General features: G+C 42.5%; 1 protein-coding gene across 2 annotated transcripts in view; it reads left to right on the plus strand.

Annotated features, from left to right (window-relative positions):
* The window catches only part of braf (B-Raf proto-oncogene, serine/threonine kinase), a 32,328-nt gene extending 14,087 nt beyond the window's left edge, over positions 1–18,241 (plus strand). Inside the window, exons 4-20 of one of the 2 annotated variants that reach the window (XM_085769989.1) lie at positions 1,103–1,206; positions 2,000–2,102; positions 2,205–2,353; positions 4,269–4,388; positions 4,576–4,735; positions 7,782–7,821; positions 9,010–9,129; positions 11,090–11,226; positions 11,328–11,445; positions 13,332–13,416; positions 13,548–13,724; positions 13,812–13,858; positions 13,983–14,101; positions 14,819–14,950; positions 15,601–15,735; positions 16,395–16,548; positions 17,813–18,241. In XM_085769989.1, the coding sequence (XP_085626115.1) occupies positions 1,103–1,206; positions 2,000–2,102; positions 2,205–2,353; positions 4,269–4,388; positions 4,576–4,735; positions 7,782–7,821; positions 9,010–9,129; positions 11,090–11,226; positions 11,328–11,445; positions 13,332–13,416; positions 13,548–13,724; positions 13,812–13,858; positions 13,983–14,101; positions 14,819–14,950; positions 15,601–15,735; positions 16,395–16,548; positions 17,813–17,835 (1,923 nt within the window). In that variant the 3' untranslated portion in view covers positions 17,836–18,241. The remainder of the gene's footprint in view (positions 1–1,102; positions 1,207–1,999; positions 2,103–2,204; positions 2,354–4,268; positions 4,389–4,575; positions 4,736–7,781; positions 7,822–9,009; positions 9,130–11,089; positions 11,227–11,327; positions 11,446–13,331; positions 13,417–13,547; positions 13,725–13,811; positions 13,859–13,982; positions 14,102–14,818; positions 14,951–15,600; positions 15,736–16,394; positions 16,549–17,812) is intronic. The other variant, XM_085769990.1, reaches the window with a different exon arrangement.
* The last annotated feature ends 1,518 nt before the right edge of the window (positions 18,242–19,759 follow it).

Raw genomic sequence — 19,759 nt, forward strand, 5'->3', positions numbered from 1 at the left:
CATGTTGTTCGGTCTGGCCCGTTGAGAACTCCGACTGACCCAAGGAAAGAGCTGGAACCTACATACAGTCTATGGCCAGAGCTCTGTCACTGACTCTTTCCTTCTATTCTTACTCTTTTCAACAGTAAGAACAGAATGATAAGAGAGTATTTTGCAAATCACATCTTTGCAAAACATAAGATTTGTTCGAAATTAAATAAATCCTGTCCCACACAGACGCCTGTCTCTAATATAAGGTGCGTCAGTCTGGCAGTTTAAGCAAATAAAAGCCTGGGCTTCTATTTGAGAATTTACGGTAAATAGGGCTGTCAGATCCAACTTCGCTATTCGAACAGAATTCATTTTCAAAATGAGAACATTCGAAGGGGAAAACTGACGTTTGAACGTGTTCCACAACAACGCAAATTAACGTAGTAAACATGTTGATAAAACAAACTATTTAGTTGTTGTTGTTGTTGTGCACAACGTAGAGCTGCAGCTTAAAATTTACGAGCAGAGATTTTTAAATTGCCCTACTACACGCTCACATTTTTTTTTTTTTTTCTTTTTATCGATCAATCCGATAAAAAAATCAACTGTGATCCGTTGCACCACTACTTATAATATTTTGATTTCCCTTCTTGAAGTTTTATATTGAGTGTGTGCAAATGTTACATAACAGATTTGGTTGGAATGCCCTTTAGTGGACACAGGATGTAATAACAAGCTGGTATAGGTGTATATAATGAGCTAAAAAACACATAACAAATTTAAATATAATTCAAATATTTAACATATGAAGCATTAGAAATTCAAATCTGATTTTGGGGGGGAAGATTGACAGCCCTAATACGTACCTGTCACCAGTGGCATGGATATGTCTATTTACAGGATGTTTTACTAGTGAATACACAGTAGCTGTCTTCCTTTCACTTTGATGAGAAGCTGCAGATAAAACCACCCGTTTCTGGGCCTGAAGCCGTGCTGCTGACCAACATAAATGCTCTGAAACGCTCTTACTCAGACGTTGCAGCACCTCCAGACTCGCTGCTGTTATCTCAGCTCATTCGCCTCCTCTTTGTTAAGTCTGGTGTGCCGCCGTTTTGTTGTGTGCTGCGTTCAGGTGCCGGCCCGCTGCGGGATGACCGTGAGGGACTCGCTGAAGAAAGCTCTGATGATGCGAGGCCTGATCCCAGAGTGCTGCGCAGTGTACAGGATACAGGATGGGTAAGTCTGTCACTGACCCACAACACTGACCAAACAACACACTGATGCGTTACACACTCCCTCCTGCCGGATCGCGCACTAGTTTGAAGTGACGGTGTTTGTTACATAACGCACTATATTTGCACTTGCAACTCTGAGAGCTTCAGCTGGGAGAGTTCTCAGGTGTTTTTTTTTTTTTTTGCAACTTGCACTGAGGAGAGACGCCTCTGTCTAGCAGTGAAGAGCTGCAGTGATGATTGACCCTCTGGAAGTTTCTCCCTGATGCCTCAGTTTGGCTCAGTTGGCTTTGTGCAGCAGAAATATTTCCGTAGCCTTCTCCAGATCTGTGCCATGATCATCATCATGTGTCTGGTCTCTGAAGACAGTTCCTTTGTTAATAACAAAATGTGGAAAACATCCACACAACTCCATCAGGTCTTGGTGCATGGTAAAAGTAAAAATTTACACAGAAAATATTAGAATATAATAGACAACATTATTGTAACACCTGATATAGTGCAGCAGTGAGGAGCCATCAGCGCTAAACCGGTTAAAGGGATAGTTCAACATTTTGGCAAATTGGCCCATTGCCATAATCCCTATAGTCATAGCAGTAGGTTCGTTACCTTTAATTGTCGGTGCAAGCTGTTTTTAGAACGGCGGAGCAGAGCCGTGAGCTACTCAGAGCTACGCTACAGAAGCTAATGGCATTTCTTGGTTTCCCTCATCAAACTCATCAAATACACAATCCAACAACTCCAAGTTGTCATAATCCTACTATATGAATCAGTGGGATGTTAACTTCCTGTTTCAGAGAGAAGAAGCCTATTGGCTGGGACACAGACATCTCCTGGCTGACAGGAGAGGAGCTACATGTAGAAGTATTGGAGAATGTGCCGCTCACCACACACAACTTTGTAAGTACTGTTCGATAAAAAATGCTGTATCCTGATTGTATGGCTTATGTTACCCGACCCGATTGCACATTTTGTGTGTGTGTGTGTGTTTTTGATTGACAGGTGAGGAAGACCTTCTTCACGCTGGCCTTCTGTGACTTCTGCAGAAAGCTGCTGTTCCAGGGTTTCCGCTGTCAGACCTGTGGCTACAAGTTCCACCAGCGCTGCAGCACCGAGGTTCCCCTCATGTGTGTCAACTACGACCAGCTAGAGTAAGTCACACACACATACACACAGAGTGGAGAGACCATCACACTGTGACCAGCCTGGAACTGACCCTACTCTACATTTTTATTTACATTTTTTTATTTTACTTTATTTTTATTACTATTTTTTATTTTCTATTATTATTATTATTAGTAGTAGTAGTAGTAGTAGTAGTAGAAGAAGTTGTTACAATATGTTTGTTCATTTGAAAAGTCTCCTTGTTGCAATTGTGGGTCTATTTTCTGGTGTAAAATACTGAAGGGTGTGGATTTTCTGTTGTTAGCTTTAATTGTGAGAGAATGGTTTGAATATTATTATAGAATAGTTGAAAGGTATATTTAGTTTTTAAATACTATACTGTGTATGCTGTGGTGTGAAACCAAGCTCTGCTGTAGTTTAATCACTTTACTGCAGTGTTTTCCAACCTTGGGGTCGGGACCCCACGTGCGGTCGCCTGGAATTCAAATGGGGTCGCCTGAAATGTCTAGTAGTTGATAAATAAAAATTACTGATAAAAATATTCGGTAACACTTATTCACCATTAACTAGGTGCTTATTAATATGCATATAAGTAGCTTACTAGCTCCTTATTAGTAATTATTAAGCACATATTAACACCTTATTCTACATAGCCTTATTCTACCTCTATTACACCATGAATTAAGATTTTTCCTGATATTAACTCCTAATTATCGCTTATTCATTGTAAATGAATGCATTGTTGTTTCTGAATAATGATGTGAATAACCAGTGGGTTATTGGGCCCTTGTACAGGGGCAGTAGCACAAGAACAGTAATTCTTCCTTTATCACTCTGAATTAGTATAGCATTAATGCATTAATTTACAGTGAATAAGCGATAATTAGGAGTTAATATCAGGAAAAATCTTAATTCATGGTGTAATAGAGGTAGAATAAGGCTATGTAGAATAAGGAATTAATATGTGCTTAATAATTACTAATAAGGAGCTAGTAAGCTACTTATATGCATACGCACCTAGTTAAAGCAGATAACAGCGGCACGGCCGTTTCGGCTAATGCTGTGTTCAAGGCAGGCTTTTGAAACCGTAAGTTACAGCTTCAAGTCACAACTACGACTTGGTAGCGTTCCAGGTAACCCGTAGCTCGTGTTTTTACCGTCCTGTTGTCTGTGAAAGTTCCCTATAACGGCCACTCGTAACTTCCGACCCGTGAACTCGTACCAGATCGAACTGGTATGACTTCACAGGAAGGAAAAACACAAAGTACGAGTTTCCTTGAACGCACCATGAGTTAGCAGCCCCCGCCCTTGTCAGGCATCAATTGGTCCTCGTGCTACGTCACCACATTCACACGCATCCCTTGGCTGCACACACAGCCCTTCATGCCGTTCTCTCCCCTCATTGGATAACACTTGTATCCCACAAGGACAATTTTCTCCTCGGGTTACAGCAGAGCAGAGTGACGGAGAGACTCGTGTTTAGGCTGAAATACTTCATGTAAGTGATTGCTGACGGAAAATAGGACTATTTAGGACTTATATTAACAAAAACATTCCACTGATATCTGCTTTAATGGTGAATATGTGTTCCCTGATCTAAAGTGTTAACACACTACACAGAATCATAAACAACTGTATTCTATACTTTCACCTTCTCGAATATAAATCGAATTCTAATTAAATATCTGAGCTGATGCATGATTGACGGCCGCGATCACATGACTGCACGTGATCGGGGTCGCCAGAAATATTTGATGTCAAAATGGGGTCACGAGCCAAAAAAGGTTGGGAAGCCACTGCTTTACTGTATTATTTTTGTCCATCCAGTGTTTCATCATTCACTCGAAGCTTTGCAGCCGTGTGGTAAACGACAGAATAATTACGTATAATTGTTACTAAATAATTACTAAGCAACCTTGTTGCTTGTTGTGTGTCCCGCAGCTTGTTGCTAGTGTCCAAGTTCTTTGAGCACCACCCGTTCACCCAGGAGGAGGTTTCCTCGGAGGGAACCACCCCCGTGTCCGAGGTCTGTCCCTCGCTCCCCCCGTCTGACTCCACCGGGTGAGTCCTCCACCTTCACACCGCTCTGTGGAATCATTTTTAGCAACACAACACGGACGGCGTCAGGAAGTTGGCAGCTTTTCTCTCCAGACGCACATTAGAGTCCAAGCTTTTGGGTCGTCTCTCCGTAAAATAAGAAAACAGTGAGTGCGTATAGATGTGTACTAACTGGTTTGGTCTTCTCCAGGTCTATATGTCACGCCACTGTGTCACCGTCCAAGTCCATACCCATCCCGCCCAGTTTCCGGCCCAATGAGGAGGACCACCGCAACCAGTTTGGCCAGCGGGACCGTTCGTCCTCCGCCCCCAACGTCCACATCAACACCATCGAGCCTGTCAACATCGATGTGAGTCTGTCCTCTGTGGTCCAACTGACCACTGTGACCTTTACTATGATGACCCAGCCCAGGAAAATAAACAAAACCAAGATCCTAACTGAGAAATGTAACTTTTGAGTGAAGTAGATGCAGAAACCACCTGTCGTACACCCTGTGAGCTTGTAGTCTGTTTCTAACCATGTTGAATGTTAGGATGAATGGATTGTGGGTTGATATCGACCACCATGCCATAATTTTTGTAAGTCAAAATTGGGCATCATCATATTCATGTTTAAAGAATAAAAATCTTTTCTTTTCACAAAAGCAAATTTGCTGCAATCAAGAAAACATAGATAATAACTCCTCAGTTATTATTAAACTGACTTATGGCTCTGTCATGACTGCAGGTACAACAACTTTGATTCTCTTGGTCAGATTCATAAAGGGTGAGATTATTGTGGGAATTTGATTTGCCTAATTGGTGTAGGCACGTTTCATCTGGTCTTACTGTGCGTTCACACCGAAAGCGATTAAATCGCCTGTAGTCGCCCTGGCCGCTCCTATCGCGTCGCTTGCCAGCTCTAGCAGGCCCTTGCACCAAGCGACCAAAGGGGCGGGACTTTCAAGCTGTGCTGCAGATGTGTCCATTCAGGCTCTCTCAATTTCTCCGGCTGTGAGAATCCCAGTCCGCTATTGGCTGTCGCCGCGGTCGCGCCGCTGCTCATTTGCATAAAGTTCAATCTCTCCCAACTTTCATCGCTCTCGTCGCGTCGGTCCCATCGCGTCACTCGCGTCGCTCCCGCCGCCGGTCGCTCCTCGTCGCTCCTCGTCGCTCCTCGTCGCCAGTGTACATTGAAAATGAATGGCAGCTGGTCGCCCCGGTCGCTCTGGTCGCTTTTGGTGTGAACGCCCAGTTAGTCACTGGTTAAACTACCGAAGGCAACTGATTTACAAATGTGTCGCACCACATGTGAAGATAATTATTCCTAAAAACTGACTTGTTAGACTTGTGAACAAGAAGAGAGCCACATATATACAAATTAATGAGTGGACAGAAAAGTTGCCCTTAAAGGGATAGTTTAACATTTTTGGCAAATCCGTCTCGTAACGTTCTGTTATTATCTCACAGCGTGGTGAATGTGCAGGTCACAACTTGTCCACCAGAGCGTTTTGGAGTTGTTGGATTGTGTATTTGATGAGTTTGATTAGGGAAACCAAGAAATCCCATTAGCCTCTGTAGCATAGCTCTGAGCAGCTCACGGCTCTGCTCCGCCGTTCTAAAAATAGCTCGCATCGACTATTAACTCTTTCACGACCACACTAATTCCTCAGCACATCCGCTCAGGACCACATGTTTTTGGCTATTTGTTTACCTTTTATCTCACGTCGAACCGAACTCTGTACATCACCTAGAAACAAACGGTCTTCACGTGGTTGAAGAGTGACTTTACAACGTGCTCCACGAAAAAACGGCGAGTTTTTCCGCCGTTTCGTTCGTGAGTACGAAGTAGAAGAAGAGAGCTGGGTTTCTCCAAAAACGGAGCTCCCGCTCTAGTTTCAGAGAAAAATGCACTTTTGTGTCAAGTGGCAATCTGCTCATTTTACCGGTAATCTGCAGTGTGGCGTCTCCCAAATCACTTCTACGGCTAAATAAATATATTTGTAGGCAAATCTGGGGGGTGTGGCAGCTTGGAGAGCAGCGGTGCAGCGGTGCGGGTCTCTGGCTGCAGCGCAGCAGCTCCGGGACACTGCTGTGTGACTGGCCGGTGATGAGTGCTCTGGGGCGGGGGCGGCCGGTCACAGCCCCCGCTGCACAGCGCCTGCTCCGCTGCACTGTGAAAACAGCAGAGATAACCGGCTTTCAGATCCGAGTCTCCAAACCAGAAACGTTTGTAACAGCACCGGGAAAACTCACCAGGTTTGTCGTCGGTCGCTTTTGTCAAAAGAGGGTTTGGAAAGTCGCCAGATTCAGCGAGAAAGTCGCAACACTGTAGCCGACAGCCGCACAGCGCTGCACGCTGTCCCCAGAGCAGCATTCAAGGAGACCGATTACTCAAACAAAACCAAGATCACACAGTTTATAAAAAACATTATGTTTTGATTTTAGTTTAAAACAGTTTTACATATCAGAGGACAACCATATTCACACACAGGGTACCTCAGAGTGTCTATTATCGTAATCTGTAAAAAAAACGGTTTTGACGAGTTTACTCGTCAATGGTCGTGAACGTTCGGCAGGCTGTGACGAGTTAACTCGTCAATGGTCGCGAAAGAGTTAAAGGTAACAAACCTACTCCTAAAACTATAGGGATAATTGCAATGGGCTAATTTGCCAAAAATATTGAACTATCCCTTTAAGGGCAGTCATGACAGAGCCATAAGCTGCAGCCACAGTTTACATAACTGAGGAGCTATTATCTGTGTTATCAGAGCTGCTGCCATAAAATGACAACATATCTTGTAACCCAGTGAGACAAAAATATCAAGGGTGACAAAACATGCAGCCACAAAGGGAAACGCATCAGTTTACTTCTCATTGATAAATACCTCCAGTCCACTCCTGGACTGTCACTGCTGTGGCTTTTACTGGACATCCCATTATTGACAGCTCTCTGAGGACACGATGTGTATGAAAATATGGGACAGATTGCATCTCATATTGATTATTACAACCTTGTTTTATGTGTTATATGGGGCCTGTAGCAACATGGATGCCAACAGTAATGATACTACTATATTTTTTTTAATTGCTGACGAATGCATCGTGCAAAACAACAGACATTATAATGAATCAAATTCAGTTTATCGCTCTTCCTTAGAATTAGAATATACTATATAATGGGTTCAAATACTGTAAATGAGAAACTTGAGTTGATGGGTGACACTCAGCTTTACTTGTTCAGGAAAGTGACTCATAAACATGTTAATATCTATATGTATCTATACACTCAGCCTTTTGCCTCTGAAACTGACCTCATGTCAGTCTGAACACAGTAAATTGTACAGCACAATGCATTTAATTGAGTGTGTGTTTGAATTACAACAGTGTTCATTCTTTTTTCCCCCTTTGTTTCAGGATCTGATTCGAGATCAGGGTATAACAAGGTCCGACGGAGGTAAGGATCACGGCGGCAGACTTCAGCCTCATTCCGTGGCTTTTTTTTCCCACCATCCTCCGTCTGCGTGCTCTTGGTCTTTTTTGTGTGTGCGTGTGTGTGTGTATGGAGTCCAGATCCGAGGAGCCCGAGTCAGTCCTGCAAACCACTCAGCAGCTCAGTCAGGACACATGGAAGAGTCAGAGTGGCTCAGGAGGAGGACACGTAGCTAACAAACCTTTTCAGCTCAATTGGAAAAAGTGAAACAAATCAGCCTCCATGGTGTAAAGAGCCAGCTGATTCCCCTGCTTTAAAAAAATGTATTCAAAGCTGAACTCACTGTTACTACTGACTGACATCCACCTGAACATGTCACTATTTCCCAACATGTTCAAAACTGAAATTAATCACACAAGGGATAGTTCAAGATTTTGGCAAATTCGCCTATTGCCATAATCCCTAGTGATAGAAGTAGGTTCATTACTTTTAATTGTCGGTGCATGTTGTTTTGAGATCAGAGGGGAAGAGACGTGAGCTGCGCAGCGAACACAATGGAGACGAATGTTACAGGTCCCCTGTCCCTCATCAAACTCATCAAATACACAATCCAACAACTTCAAAACGCTCTTGTGGACAAGTTGTGAACTGCACATTCACCACGTTATGAAATAATAATGTATAAAGCAAATACTAGCGATATACTGAAATCACTCCACCCAGCAGCCATGTCTGGCATGTAGTTCCGGCTGCATTTGCCTATAAAACAACTCCGTCTCACAATGTTACATTATTATCTCATAGCGTGGTGAATGTGCAGATCACAACTTGTCCACCAGAGTTTGTTTTATTGTGTATTTGATGAGTTTGATGGGGGACAGGGGACCTGTACCATTCACCTCCATTGTGTTCGCTGAGCAGCTAGCATCTCTGTCCCGCTGATCTCAAAACAACATGCACCGACAATTAAAGGTAATGAACCTACCTCTATGACTGTAGGGATTATGGCAATAGGCGAATTTGCCAAAATGTTGAACTATCCCTTTAAGTATAGATTTAGCGAGTGAAATCCGAGCTAAGCTAACTTGCTAAATGCGGTGTGGTAGGAGGGCTCTCTGCTCAGCTGTATCCTTGGACAAGTAACAGTAGTCAGAGGTGAGAGGGGCAGGGTGAGTAGCAGTGATGGTCTGTCTGTCTCTCTTTGCCCTGCAGCCCCCCCGACCCACCCCGCCCGCTGCTTGAGGAAGCACCGAACACGGACCTCAAGCCCCCTCCTATACTCCTACCCCAATGACATAGTGTTTGATTTTGAGCCCGAGCCCGTTTTCCGAGGTAGTTAGGCCTCCGTGTGTGTTTCCTGTGTCTTTCCACCTGCAACCCCTTCCTACCCCCCACCCCCACCCCACCCCCCATCACACAACCCATCCCACAACCCATCCCACTGACTTCCCCCGCACACACACACACATACCGACCACTCCCCCCCCACACCCCCAGCCTCCCCTCTCCTCTCTCCCGACACACACATACCTGTGTCACATCCACCGTGTGTTCCCCTCTTTCTGTTTCCCCACTGTTTACGTCCTCAAATGCTCTGTCACACACACACACACACACACACACACTGATCACACACTGATCACACACTGATCACACCACCACTCTGATGTGACACCTCTTTATCCTCTGGATGGTGGTTTTTATCTGATTAAGATGCTCCGTTACTCAGCGATTTGTTAACTTTTGTGACAAATGAATCAGCAGTTGTTAAGGTCAGTTTCTTTATGGCACAATGATAAAAAAGAGGCATCAGTTAACATGAGTCCAGGCTTCAGCTGCTTTAAAATTAGGCAATTTACTCCCTTTGTTTAGATGCTTAAAATGACACACAACATCATCAGTAAATCCTGAAGTATTTAAAGGGTAAGTTCACCGAAAAGAAAGTTTTTTTTACCTGAACTTTTCTTTTTCTTTTTTTTCAATAATGTGACTATGATTTCAATTGCAATGGTAGTTTAGGTAACACTTTTAAAATAACTAGACTTAGAAAACGTTATTACTTTTTATTTATTACTACACACTATTAAGCTTTACTTAGTTACAAAGCATTGTATTTTCATACTTAATGTAACAAATGATGATTCAGCATTTTTTATTCAGTATTGGATCAATCCAGTTATTTAGAAGATGTTATTTACAAAGTGTCAATGATTAACAACCAATTTAGATGTACATTTGTGCTGCAGTAATGGTTAGTGAGTGTGTTAATAGATATTTATTATAGAATATCTCATTAGTCCAGAGTTAAACATTTACTACTATTTATGAATGACATATTAGTATCAATGTAGGAGGAATACTTCATAAATGATGAATTAAGTATTTGATAATGCCTAATAGTGTGTAATTATTATAAAGCAGTACTACTGTGTATAATTAAACCTCACCCCAGTGTTTGAGGCGTGACATGTTTTACACTAGTAGTGTCTGATAAAATAATGCAAACTCAAAATAATGCTTGATTAGAAAGAAGTGAAGTGGCCTGATCATCTGATCTTTGGATTTGAAGTAACTCAGGTTATTTACATTGATTTTATATCTTTGCTGATTCAAGATATTGATGTATAAGATGTATTTTCCAACTCACATGATGGTGTAAGACTAATGCTGCATTCACATGGAATCAGGCTGACGAAACATGAAAGACAATATGTTGCTATGCTGATTGTATTCGTATTGTTTATTTATTGTTTAAATTCAGATTTTATGTTACATTTCTAACATAAGTTAAACACAAGTTAAAATTTTAACATTTTGAATTTAGTTTACCGTCCTTCTCTCATCCACTTAAACGACATCTAGTTTGCCGTCCGCCTGATTCCATGTGAATGCAGCATCAGGGTTTGTCTCTGCTTCCAGCCCGGGAGTCATTTTTGTAATGTATCATAACTAGTTGAATCAGCAGAATTCTTCTGAGACGATATACTATCATTAATAATTAAGCAGCTAATAACAGTGATGGATTTTTGATTATTAAACCTTTCACTGCCATCCAACAAAGCACCCCCCTCACCTCTCCTCTGCATGTCGACCACACACACACACACACACACACACACAACTGATACAGACGCCTCAGCTCCCGTCTTTCTCTCTCTCTCTCTCTCTCTCTCTCTCTTGACTCTGCAGCTTTATCTCATCTTCTTCTGACCTGTGTTTCTCATTCTCTCCACTTTTTTTTTCTTTTTTTTGTTCTTTTTTTCTCTTTTTTTCCTCCACGGCCCCGCTCCAGGCTCCACCACAGGACTGTCGGCCACACCACCTGCTTCTCTACCCGGCTCCCTGACCAACGTCAAGGTCCCACAGAAGTCGCCATGCCAACAGAGGGAGCGCAAGTCGTCATCCTCGTCCGAGGACCGCAATAAGATGGTAAGAGATTGTCACAGGGTGTTTCAGTGTGTTTTTATGTGTGTGTTTTTATGTGTGTGTGTGTGTGTGTGTTTGTGCTGACCGTGTGCCTTGTAAAGCAGAAAACCCTGGGGAGAAGGGACTCCAGTGATGACTGGGAAATCCCCGAGGGTCAGATCACTCTGGGTCAGAGGATAGGCTCTGGATCCTTTGGAACTGTCTTCAAGGGAAAGTGGCACGGTAAGACCAAGAGCACACACCCTGTGTTCACACCACCACAGGAAACTTATCAGGCACCTGTTTTAATCCTTGGGGCACACCATTATCAACACACACCTTGATTTTGGATTTATTCCCATGTACAAAGTGCTCCTGTCAGAAGAAACTCTAACTTAGACTGCAATGTTCACTTAACCCATTAACACCCCCACCAAGAAGAAACCAGTGAAAAAAATATTTATTTGCATTTCTTTTACCCTTTGGTGAATCATAAGCACAATCAATGATTTCTTTTTCAACAGACCCTGTGGTTTCTAAAATACTGATCTATACTAAATGGTTGAGATGTCACTTAATGGTTTAAGTACAGAACTTCATACAAATACCAGGAACAGTAGGTTAATTCACATAAAATGCTAATTTATGAAGAAATAAACAACAAAAAATGTCTGGGGCATTGAATACACTATTTCTTTCAGCGTGCCACAAAACACCTCTGGTTTTTATTACAACCACAAAAAATATTTCTTCGAACAAGGAAATATTGCATTTCTAATTTTCCCATCTGTACTGTATCTGTGTTAAAGTGCAACAGCACATAATTCTCACATTCAATACACTTCTGATTATATGTAACAGTGCAAAACATTCATTTTTGCATTCAAATAAGAAAAGAAAATTCTCATTTCTTGTTTTTATATCTGAACACACCTTGTCTGTGTTGGAGCACCAGCAGTCATGTTTTTGGGACACAACAGTCACATTTCTGGTAGATTTTATAGCAAAAAAGTAAAGTTTACTTAGATTAGTTTAATTTTCTACATTTACCATCAAGCGACAAATCAACCATTTGGTTGAGCATGTTTTTTAAAAAAATATTTATTTTACATTTTAATTTATGTTTTTAGATGATATCAAGTGACATAATTCTGTTTAGTAAGGACTCTAAAACACATATACTGTATGTCAGAAAACAATCTGTACCTTTCAAATTTTTACTGAAAACACTCAAGTCAACATGTCGCAGATGATTTTTGTGTTTCGGATTTCCTGGTAGTAGGGGGTGTGAAGAAGAATACTATTTAAAAACACAGTGCCTTTTAGTGGATTTCTTTAGCACAGCGTACCTCAACCGAGTGGTAGAGATGGCTTAACCAGGTTGAACCAAGTTAGGCACTCCTCGCATTGAGATATAGTGACCCAAAATGAGCTCAACCAAATGGTTGAGCGGGCAGTTAAAGGAAAGGGAATTAAACTACATAGCTACAACTACAACTACATTTGTGACTTTCCTACGTTTAACATCTGCAGTAGAAACAGTAGGCTCAGAGCAGAGAGCCAGAGACAGAATAGAGAAGTCAGAAAACATCATCATACTGACTGACACACTGTTGGTTCTGCTCTTTAATGGGTAATGTTGACCATAAGGAAAACACCGCCTGTAACCATAGGTACAGCCAAATCAACCAGGCCAGTCATTTGAATTTTGGCATCATTTGCCCGAGGATGATACAATGGTTTCCCTTTGTAGAGATCGTAAAGGCTGGGTTGGTTTGCATTCACAGACAGGATGTTAAATTTATTATTGTGACTTTAAAAAATCACAAAAAGGTATAAAAGCGTCTCTGACAACTTTATAAAAAATAAAATAAAAAGATAAATAAAAAATTGGCTCATCTTGTATTCAAGTCAAGTACAGTATGTGACCAATTGGTTTAATGAAATATGGATCCTTAAAGGCATCTCCTCCTCTCCTTCCCTCCTTTCTCCTCTCCTCTCCTCTCCTCTCCTCTCTTCTCCTTCCCTCCTTTCTCCTCTCCTTTCCTTACTTTCTCCTCTCCTTCCCTCCTTTCTCCTCTCCTCTCCTCTCCTCTCCTCTCCTTCCCTCCTTTCTCCTCTCCTCTCAGGTGACGTGGCAGTGAAGATGTTGAACGTCACTGCTCCTACGCCACAGCAGCTTCAGGCCTTCAAGAATGAAGTGGGAGTCCTCAGGTAACCTCATCCCCCTCCTCTTTAACCAGGAGAACCCACTGCACTGTCACTGTTTCTACTGTGCTACACACATCTGCACTTCTTTTCTTTTTCATCAGCCTGTGCGTGTGTGTGTTTGTTTCTACACACAGGAAAACGCGTCATGTGAACATCCTGCTGTTCATGGGCTACACCACCAAGCCTCAGCTGGCCATAGTGACCCAGTGGTGCGAAGGCTCCAGCCTGTACCACCACCTGCACATCATTGAGACCAAGTTTGAGATGATCAAGCTGATCGACATCGCCCGGCAGACTGCCCAGGGCATGGAGTGAGTTCCCTTCAACAACATGTCAGATTTTTATGCTTGTGCCTGTGTGTGTGTGTTTGGTCTAATAATGTTTCTCTTCCCCCTCAGTTACCTGCATGCCAAATCAATCATCCATAGAGACCTGAAGAGCAACAGTATCCTTTTCCTGAAGCTTTCCCCTAAGTTAGCTCATCTGTAGTCTGAGGATCAGGGCCGAAAAATATAACCTCCATCCTTTGGAACAAAGAGAAGAGTTTCCTTGACCCCCTCCCCTCTCAGATATTTTCCTCCACGAGGATCTGACGGTGAAGATCGGTGACTTTGGCCTGGCTACAGTCAAGTCCCGCTGGAGTGGCTCCCACCAGTTTGAACAGCTGTCTGGCTCCATACTGTGGATGGTCGGTCTTAGTTTTCCCAGTATATCAATACTAATAATCCTACTGTATATATACCATGCACTGATAAATGTATTGATATTGTATAGTAAGGATGTACCGAACCTGAATACGTTATTCAGAAGTACACAAATAATGCTTTGATCCAGAATAGATTTTCTATCCAAAGTTTCTCCTCATTATTCGGGAGCTTTTTTCTAAAGAAAAAGAAACGTTTGGATGAGCAGCAGCACATAACCAGGTGACTGTGGTTCACACTCCAACACAGTAGGTGGCGGTAGGATTTTTTGAGTGTCACAACCCCGCGAAACGACTTGTTTCACTACCAGAATTTGATCCATTCAGTCCGATTACGTTTGGAAAGTCTAGAAGAGCCGCACAATTGAAATATTTTATTCCCCTTCTAGTTAGCCAAGAGCTGAAGCGGAAGTTAGCCGGCTAGCTCAGCGGAAGCATTAGCCCACTTCTGGTTTCTTCCCAAATACGAATAACGAATCTTAAGTATTTTTTTTCATAAGCCCAAATCCGAACCCGAATACAAATAGTGCACTGGCTGTACACCCCTATTGTATAGTAGGCTACAATCACAAACCTATAGCACACTGAACATCTCCAAACTCCCCATGCCTTCCATCCACCCAGGAAAACAAAACAGACAAGCCAAAAAATGACTATGTGTTGTCGTCTGTGGGTCATGTGACACTGTGTTTGCTCTGACAGGCTCCGGAGGTGATCCGGCTGCAGGACAAGAACCCCTACAGCTTCCAGTCAGACGTTTATGCGTTCGGCATCGTGCTGTACGAGCTCATGTCGGGAGCGCTGCCCTACTCCAACATCAACAACAGAGACCAGGTGACGAACACACCTCTAACGAATAGGATCTGTGTTTGAATTTTTTCTCTTCATGAGTTGTCATAGATACATTATACGACCTTTATTTTATCTCAAAAGACCACTGAGGAGGACTCGTCATTTACGAGGTGTCGTCCGCATACAGGTGGAATTTGCAGGACGATATCATTAATGTATAGAGAACAACACTGGCCCTAGCATGGAGCCTTGTGGAACACCATTTGAAATATGTAGGAGTGAACATTGTTCATTTTTACACACTGTAGTCTATTAGAGAGGCAGCTTTTAAACAGTAAACAATTGACAGCATCAAAACCAATACAAAATGATGATAACTGAATGATCAACAGTATCAAATGCCTTAGACAGGTCTATGAAGAGAGCAGCACAAGGCAATTTACTATCTAGAGCAAGTGTGATGTCATTTGGCATCATCTGATCTAAGTTATCTTAAAGAAAAAACTGTGAGGAAATAAAATTATTGTGTCTTTATTATAAATATGAAAAATTAAGTATAATTAAAGTAAAATTATGTATTTATTTAATTCTCTTCACAATGATCAACACACTCACAGTCTTTGAGCTCCTTTGGAAGCAGCAGCTTTTCACCAAATGACAAACTGACTCACATCCATCTCCTCTTCCCTCAGATCATATTCATGGTGGGTCGAGGTTACCTGTCTCCTGACCTCAGCAAGGTGCGCAGCAACTGTCCGAAGGCCATGAAGAGACTGATGGCAGACTGCCTGAAGAAGAAGAGAGAGGAGCGGCCTCTCTTCCCTCAGGTGAGACACAAGTGTTGATGTTATTTCATGGGGAGGGAGACGGATGTACATGATTGATTTAAGACCTCAAACACAGGCTTATATCAGGCTGTCGTTTCTATAACCCTGTGATTAAATATACTGTGTATTCAGATCAGAGAGTGAGTACTTGAATAAGATTGATATGAACAGGCCGATGGTGTAGATTTGTGATGATTATGGCTGCAACATAACTACATACTTCCTGAATGCACTGTACAGTATATCAAATACTAGTAAGACAAGTTTGATTTCCTCTATGTTTACCTCCTGATAATTTCAGTATAATATACAGATGGGTGACAACCTATAGGAAAAGCTTCACTTTCTCCATCAATTCCAACCACTTTTTAACCGCTGTGACTGTTAAAAGCTGCTATCACAAGCTTTTGTCAGTGGAGCACTTCCTGCACAGGTCTTTCAAATTAAAAGCCTTGCATCCAGTCAGAGAGCAGAACTGATGGAGATGCTGAGGATAGAAACTGATGAAAGTCTAATCCAAACACACAGCAAGGTTTTAGGCACAGGAAGGTTTTGGGCACAACATCTTTCTTGGTTTTGTGTTTGTTTTTTTTTGTTTGCATTTATTATTGAAGTGACTCTGGCTGATGTATGTGCGGCTCTACTGTGTACTCCATCAGATCTTGGCGTCCATCGAGCTGCTGGCTCGCTCATTACCCAAAATTCACCGCAGCGCCTCGGAGCCTTCGTTAAACCGAGCCGGCTTTCAGACGGAGGACTTCAGCTTGTACGCCTGCGCCTCACCCAAAACCCCCATCCAGGCCGGTGGCTATGGTGAGCTCACACACATACACACACACACACACACACTCTCTCATGAACATCTGTCTAAACAGCATTGGTCAGCAACTCTTTGTAACTGTTGGTCACTTCATACCAAAGTCAGATGATGTTACACTTGATGCTCATCCAGTCAGTCTGTTCTCCATATTTATCACAGTGTTATATTGTTGTACAGTGTGGTTCATACATAGTATAGCTCACACCTTTAAAGGGATAGTTCAACATTTTGGCAAATTGGCCCATTGCCATTATCTCTATAGTTTTAAGAGTAGGTTTGTTTCCTTTTAATTCTCGTTGCAAGCAATATTTAGAATGGCATAGCAGAGCCGCGAGCTGCTCAGAGCTACGCTACGGAGGCTAATGGGATTTCTTGGTTTCCCTCATCAAACTCTTTTTTTTTTTTTCAAATTTACCTCTAAAACAACTCTGTCTCGTAACGTTCCGTTATTATCTCATAGCGTGGTGAATGTGCAGGTCACAACTTGTCCACCAGAGCGTTTTGGAGTTGTTGGATTGTGTATTTGATGAGGGAAACCAAGAAATCCCGTAATGAGCCTCTATAGCGTAGCTCTGAGCAGCTCACGGCTCTGCTCCATCGTTCTAAAAATAGCTTGCACCGACAATTAAAGGTAACAAACGTACTCCTAAGACTATAGGGATTATGGCAATGGGTCAATTTTCCAAAATGTTGAACTATCCCTTTTAATATATGAGGTCGAAGTCATTTATAAATCAATATTTATTTTTTTTAGACAACCCCAATAGACTGCTGATACCAGCGTATAAATCCTCTAAAATATCATTCTGTCAGGAGATGATTGATCTGACACTTCATTAAATACTGTGGTGATTGAATGTGACTAAAAACTCACCCTGAGACGATGACATAAATGTCAGGTGACTCCTTTTGGAGAGAGCCATTTAAAGTTGTGTCATCATAGCAATAAATAAAGTTCTGTCAAGGTAAAGTTATCACATCCACAAGAATCAGACAGAGAGGAGGATGAGCCATAAACCATATCACTCCAGCTCTGGCACAGAGACACAGATTATGTACAGTCATATCATTATCAAGTTATGAATAGTTACTCAGTGATAAAATGAGCAATGTTAACGAACCCCAACAACAAAGATTAAAGCAGACTGTTGGGTTTAGTTTACGTTGAATTGAATGATGTAATATAATGGGTGTAACTAGATAATGGACGACTACTTACTCACTCATGTTCTCCATCACTTTATTCTTGTCTTTCAGGGGAGTTTTCAGCATTCAAGTAAGTGCTGCAGATCCCACCAGTCCATCCCTCGTCACTTCTCAAAAAGTCTCGTGTCCCTGCGGTGGATTCATCCATTACTGAAGAAAAAACAACAACAACAACAACAACAAAAAAAGAAAATTTTAAGTCTCAAAGAGCCTGGGCTGTTTTCTTCCTCTATCACCCTGAAGAAGGCAGCCTCACCCGGAGGCACCAAAACAGCTTGTCCAGCAGGCAAACAGCCACAACCACACACAACAAATTAGGGAAAGAAGAAAAAAAAAAAAAAAAAACTTGAATGACACAAAAAGGAATAAAAAAAATGATTATCCATACCAAAACAGTTTTCTTGCCTGCTGGAGGGAAAGGAAGAGGAGACGGATGGATGAGAAACGTGAGGAGAAGTCGAGGGCTCTGGGTGCCACTCATCTCGCCATCTCCCATGCGGGCGAGGAAGAGGAGGAGGAGGAGGAGGAGGAGGAGGGGCCCCGGTTTACCAGCCGGGAGGGGTGTGGGGGGGCCCCGGCTGAACTGCTCTTTTGAGTGACGGCACGAAGCGGTGGTGGCCCCCGCGGAAGGAGAAGCAGCCTCTCCCAGTCAGACGGATGAGACAGGGAGGTCAGACTTTGAGCCCGTTTCCCCGAGAAGAGCTGGACGACGTCACTCAGCGAAGGGTTAACCCTGAAGGAAGATGACTTGAAAGACAGAGCTATTTTTACTTTTCCATTTATTTCTCATGTTTCCTGATTATTTTTTTTTAGCTAGCAGCTGCTAGAAATGATGAGTCTTTTTTGGTCCTTTTCTTTCCCAAGAGATGGTAGCTGCAGCACCGGCCTTTCGCTTGATTAGTTGTTTGTTTTTAAATCGCTGACCAAATTCTGCAAAATCTCGTCTTTTGCCTTCTCGTTTGCCTCCGAATTTGATAAAACCGTTCTCGATCCATGGGAAGATTTTGCATGTGAACGCAGGAGGAGTTTTTTTTTTTTTTTTTTTACTTTCTATAGATTCACAGCAGAGAATCCAGAGGCCGATCTCTGGAAGGAAGAAACGCTCATTTTGTTTGGTGTTGGAAGCTGCATGAGAGGGATTCCTTGTTCCCTTTAAAGAACCTCGGTCTAAACCAACAAAGGTCCATTAGCGTGCTTTTAGAGGCGTTGGATATTTCCACCACCACCCCCCACCACCCTTTTTTTATTTTATTTTTTTGATTTTTCAAAGGATTTGGTGTTGATGTGAAAGCAGGATGTTTGTCTGCAGGTTTTTCCCGTTGTAAAACCTCTGCAGCCTGCCGAGCCGAGCCGAGCCGAGGGAGGAGCAGAGCTCAGATTGGTTTGATGACGGAATTTAAACGAGGTGCTTTAAAGAGCCCGTTGAAGCCGAGCTGAGCCGCTGCCCGGGGTGTGTGTGTGTGTGTGTGTGTGTGTGTGTGTGAGTTTGTGTGTGTGTGTATGTAAGTGAGAGCGTGCGTGTGCTCGGCTAAAGGAGTGTGTACAGTACTTGTGGCTTCTTCTTGAGCTTCAAAGTCGGCATCTTTGCAACAAAAGCTTGTGATGCTTTTCCACAAAACCCAACCTCAGATTTTTTCTTCATCTTTTTTTGTGACAAGTGCATGTCCTGTCTGTTTTTTTGGTTTCCTATTTAATTTTTTTTTTTTGGGGGGGGGGGGGGTGGGGGTGTTTGTCGATCATGTGGCTTTAATATTGCACTCAGCTTATTATGGGGACCTTACTTGCTGCAGCCGCCTGACTGAAGGCGCTGCGGCGCGATCTGCTGAAAGGACCAGTGATCTTCTGGAGAGCTCCGTTAGTCTTGAAAATGTTCTGTCAATCACACCTTTTACCTTTTCTACTCTCATGCACCTGTACCTTTTTTTTTTTTTTTTTCATTCCAGCGTGTGTTTAGGGGTTGTAGGTGTTCCAGGTTCTTTTTATTTTCTTTTGTTATTG

Source organism: Trachurus japonicus, chromosome 23, assembly GCF_045865225.1.
Source record: "Trachurus japonicus isolate A0001 chromosome 23, Traja_1.0".
NCBI classification, from domain to species: domain Eukaryota; kingdom Metazoa; phylum Chordata; class Actinopteri; order Carangiformes; family Carangidae; genus Trachurus; species Trachurus japonicus.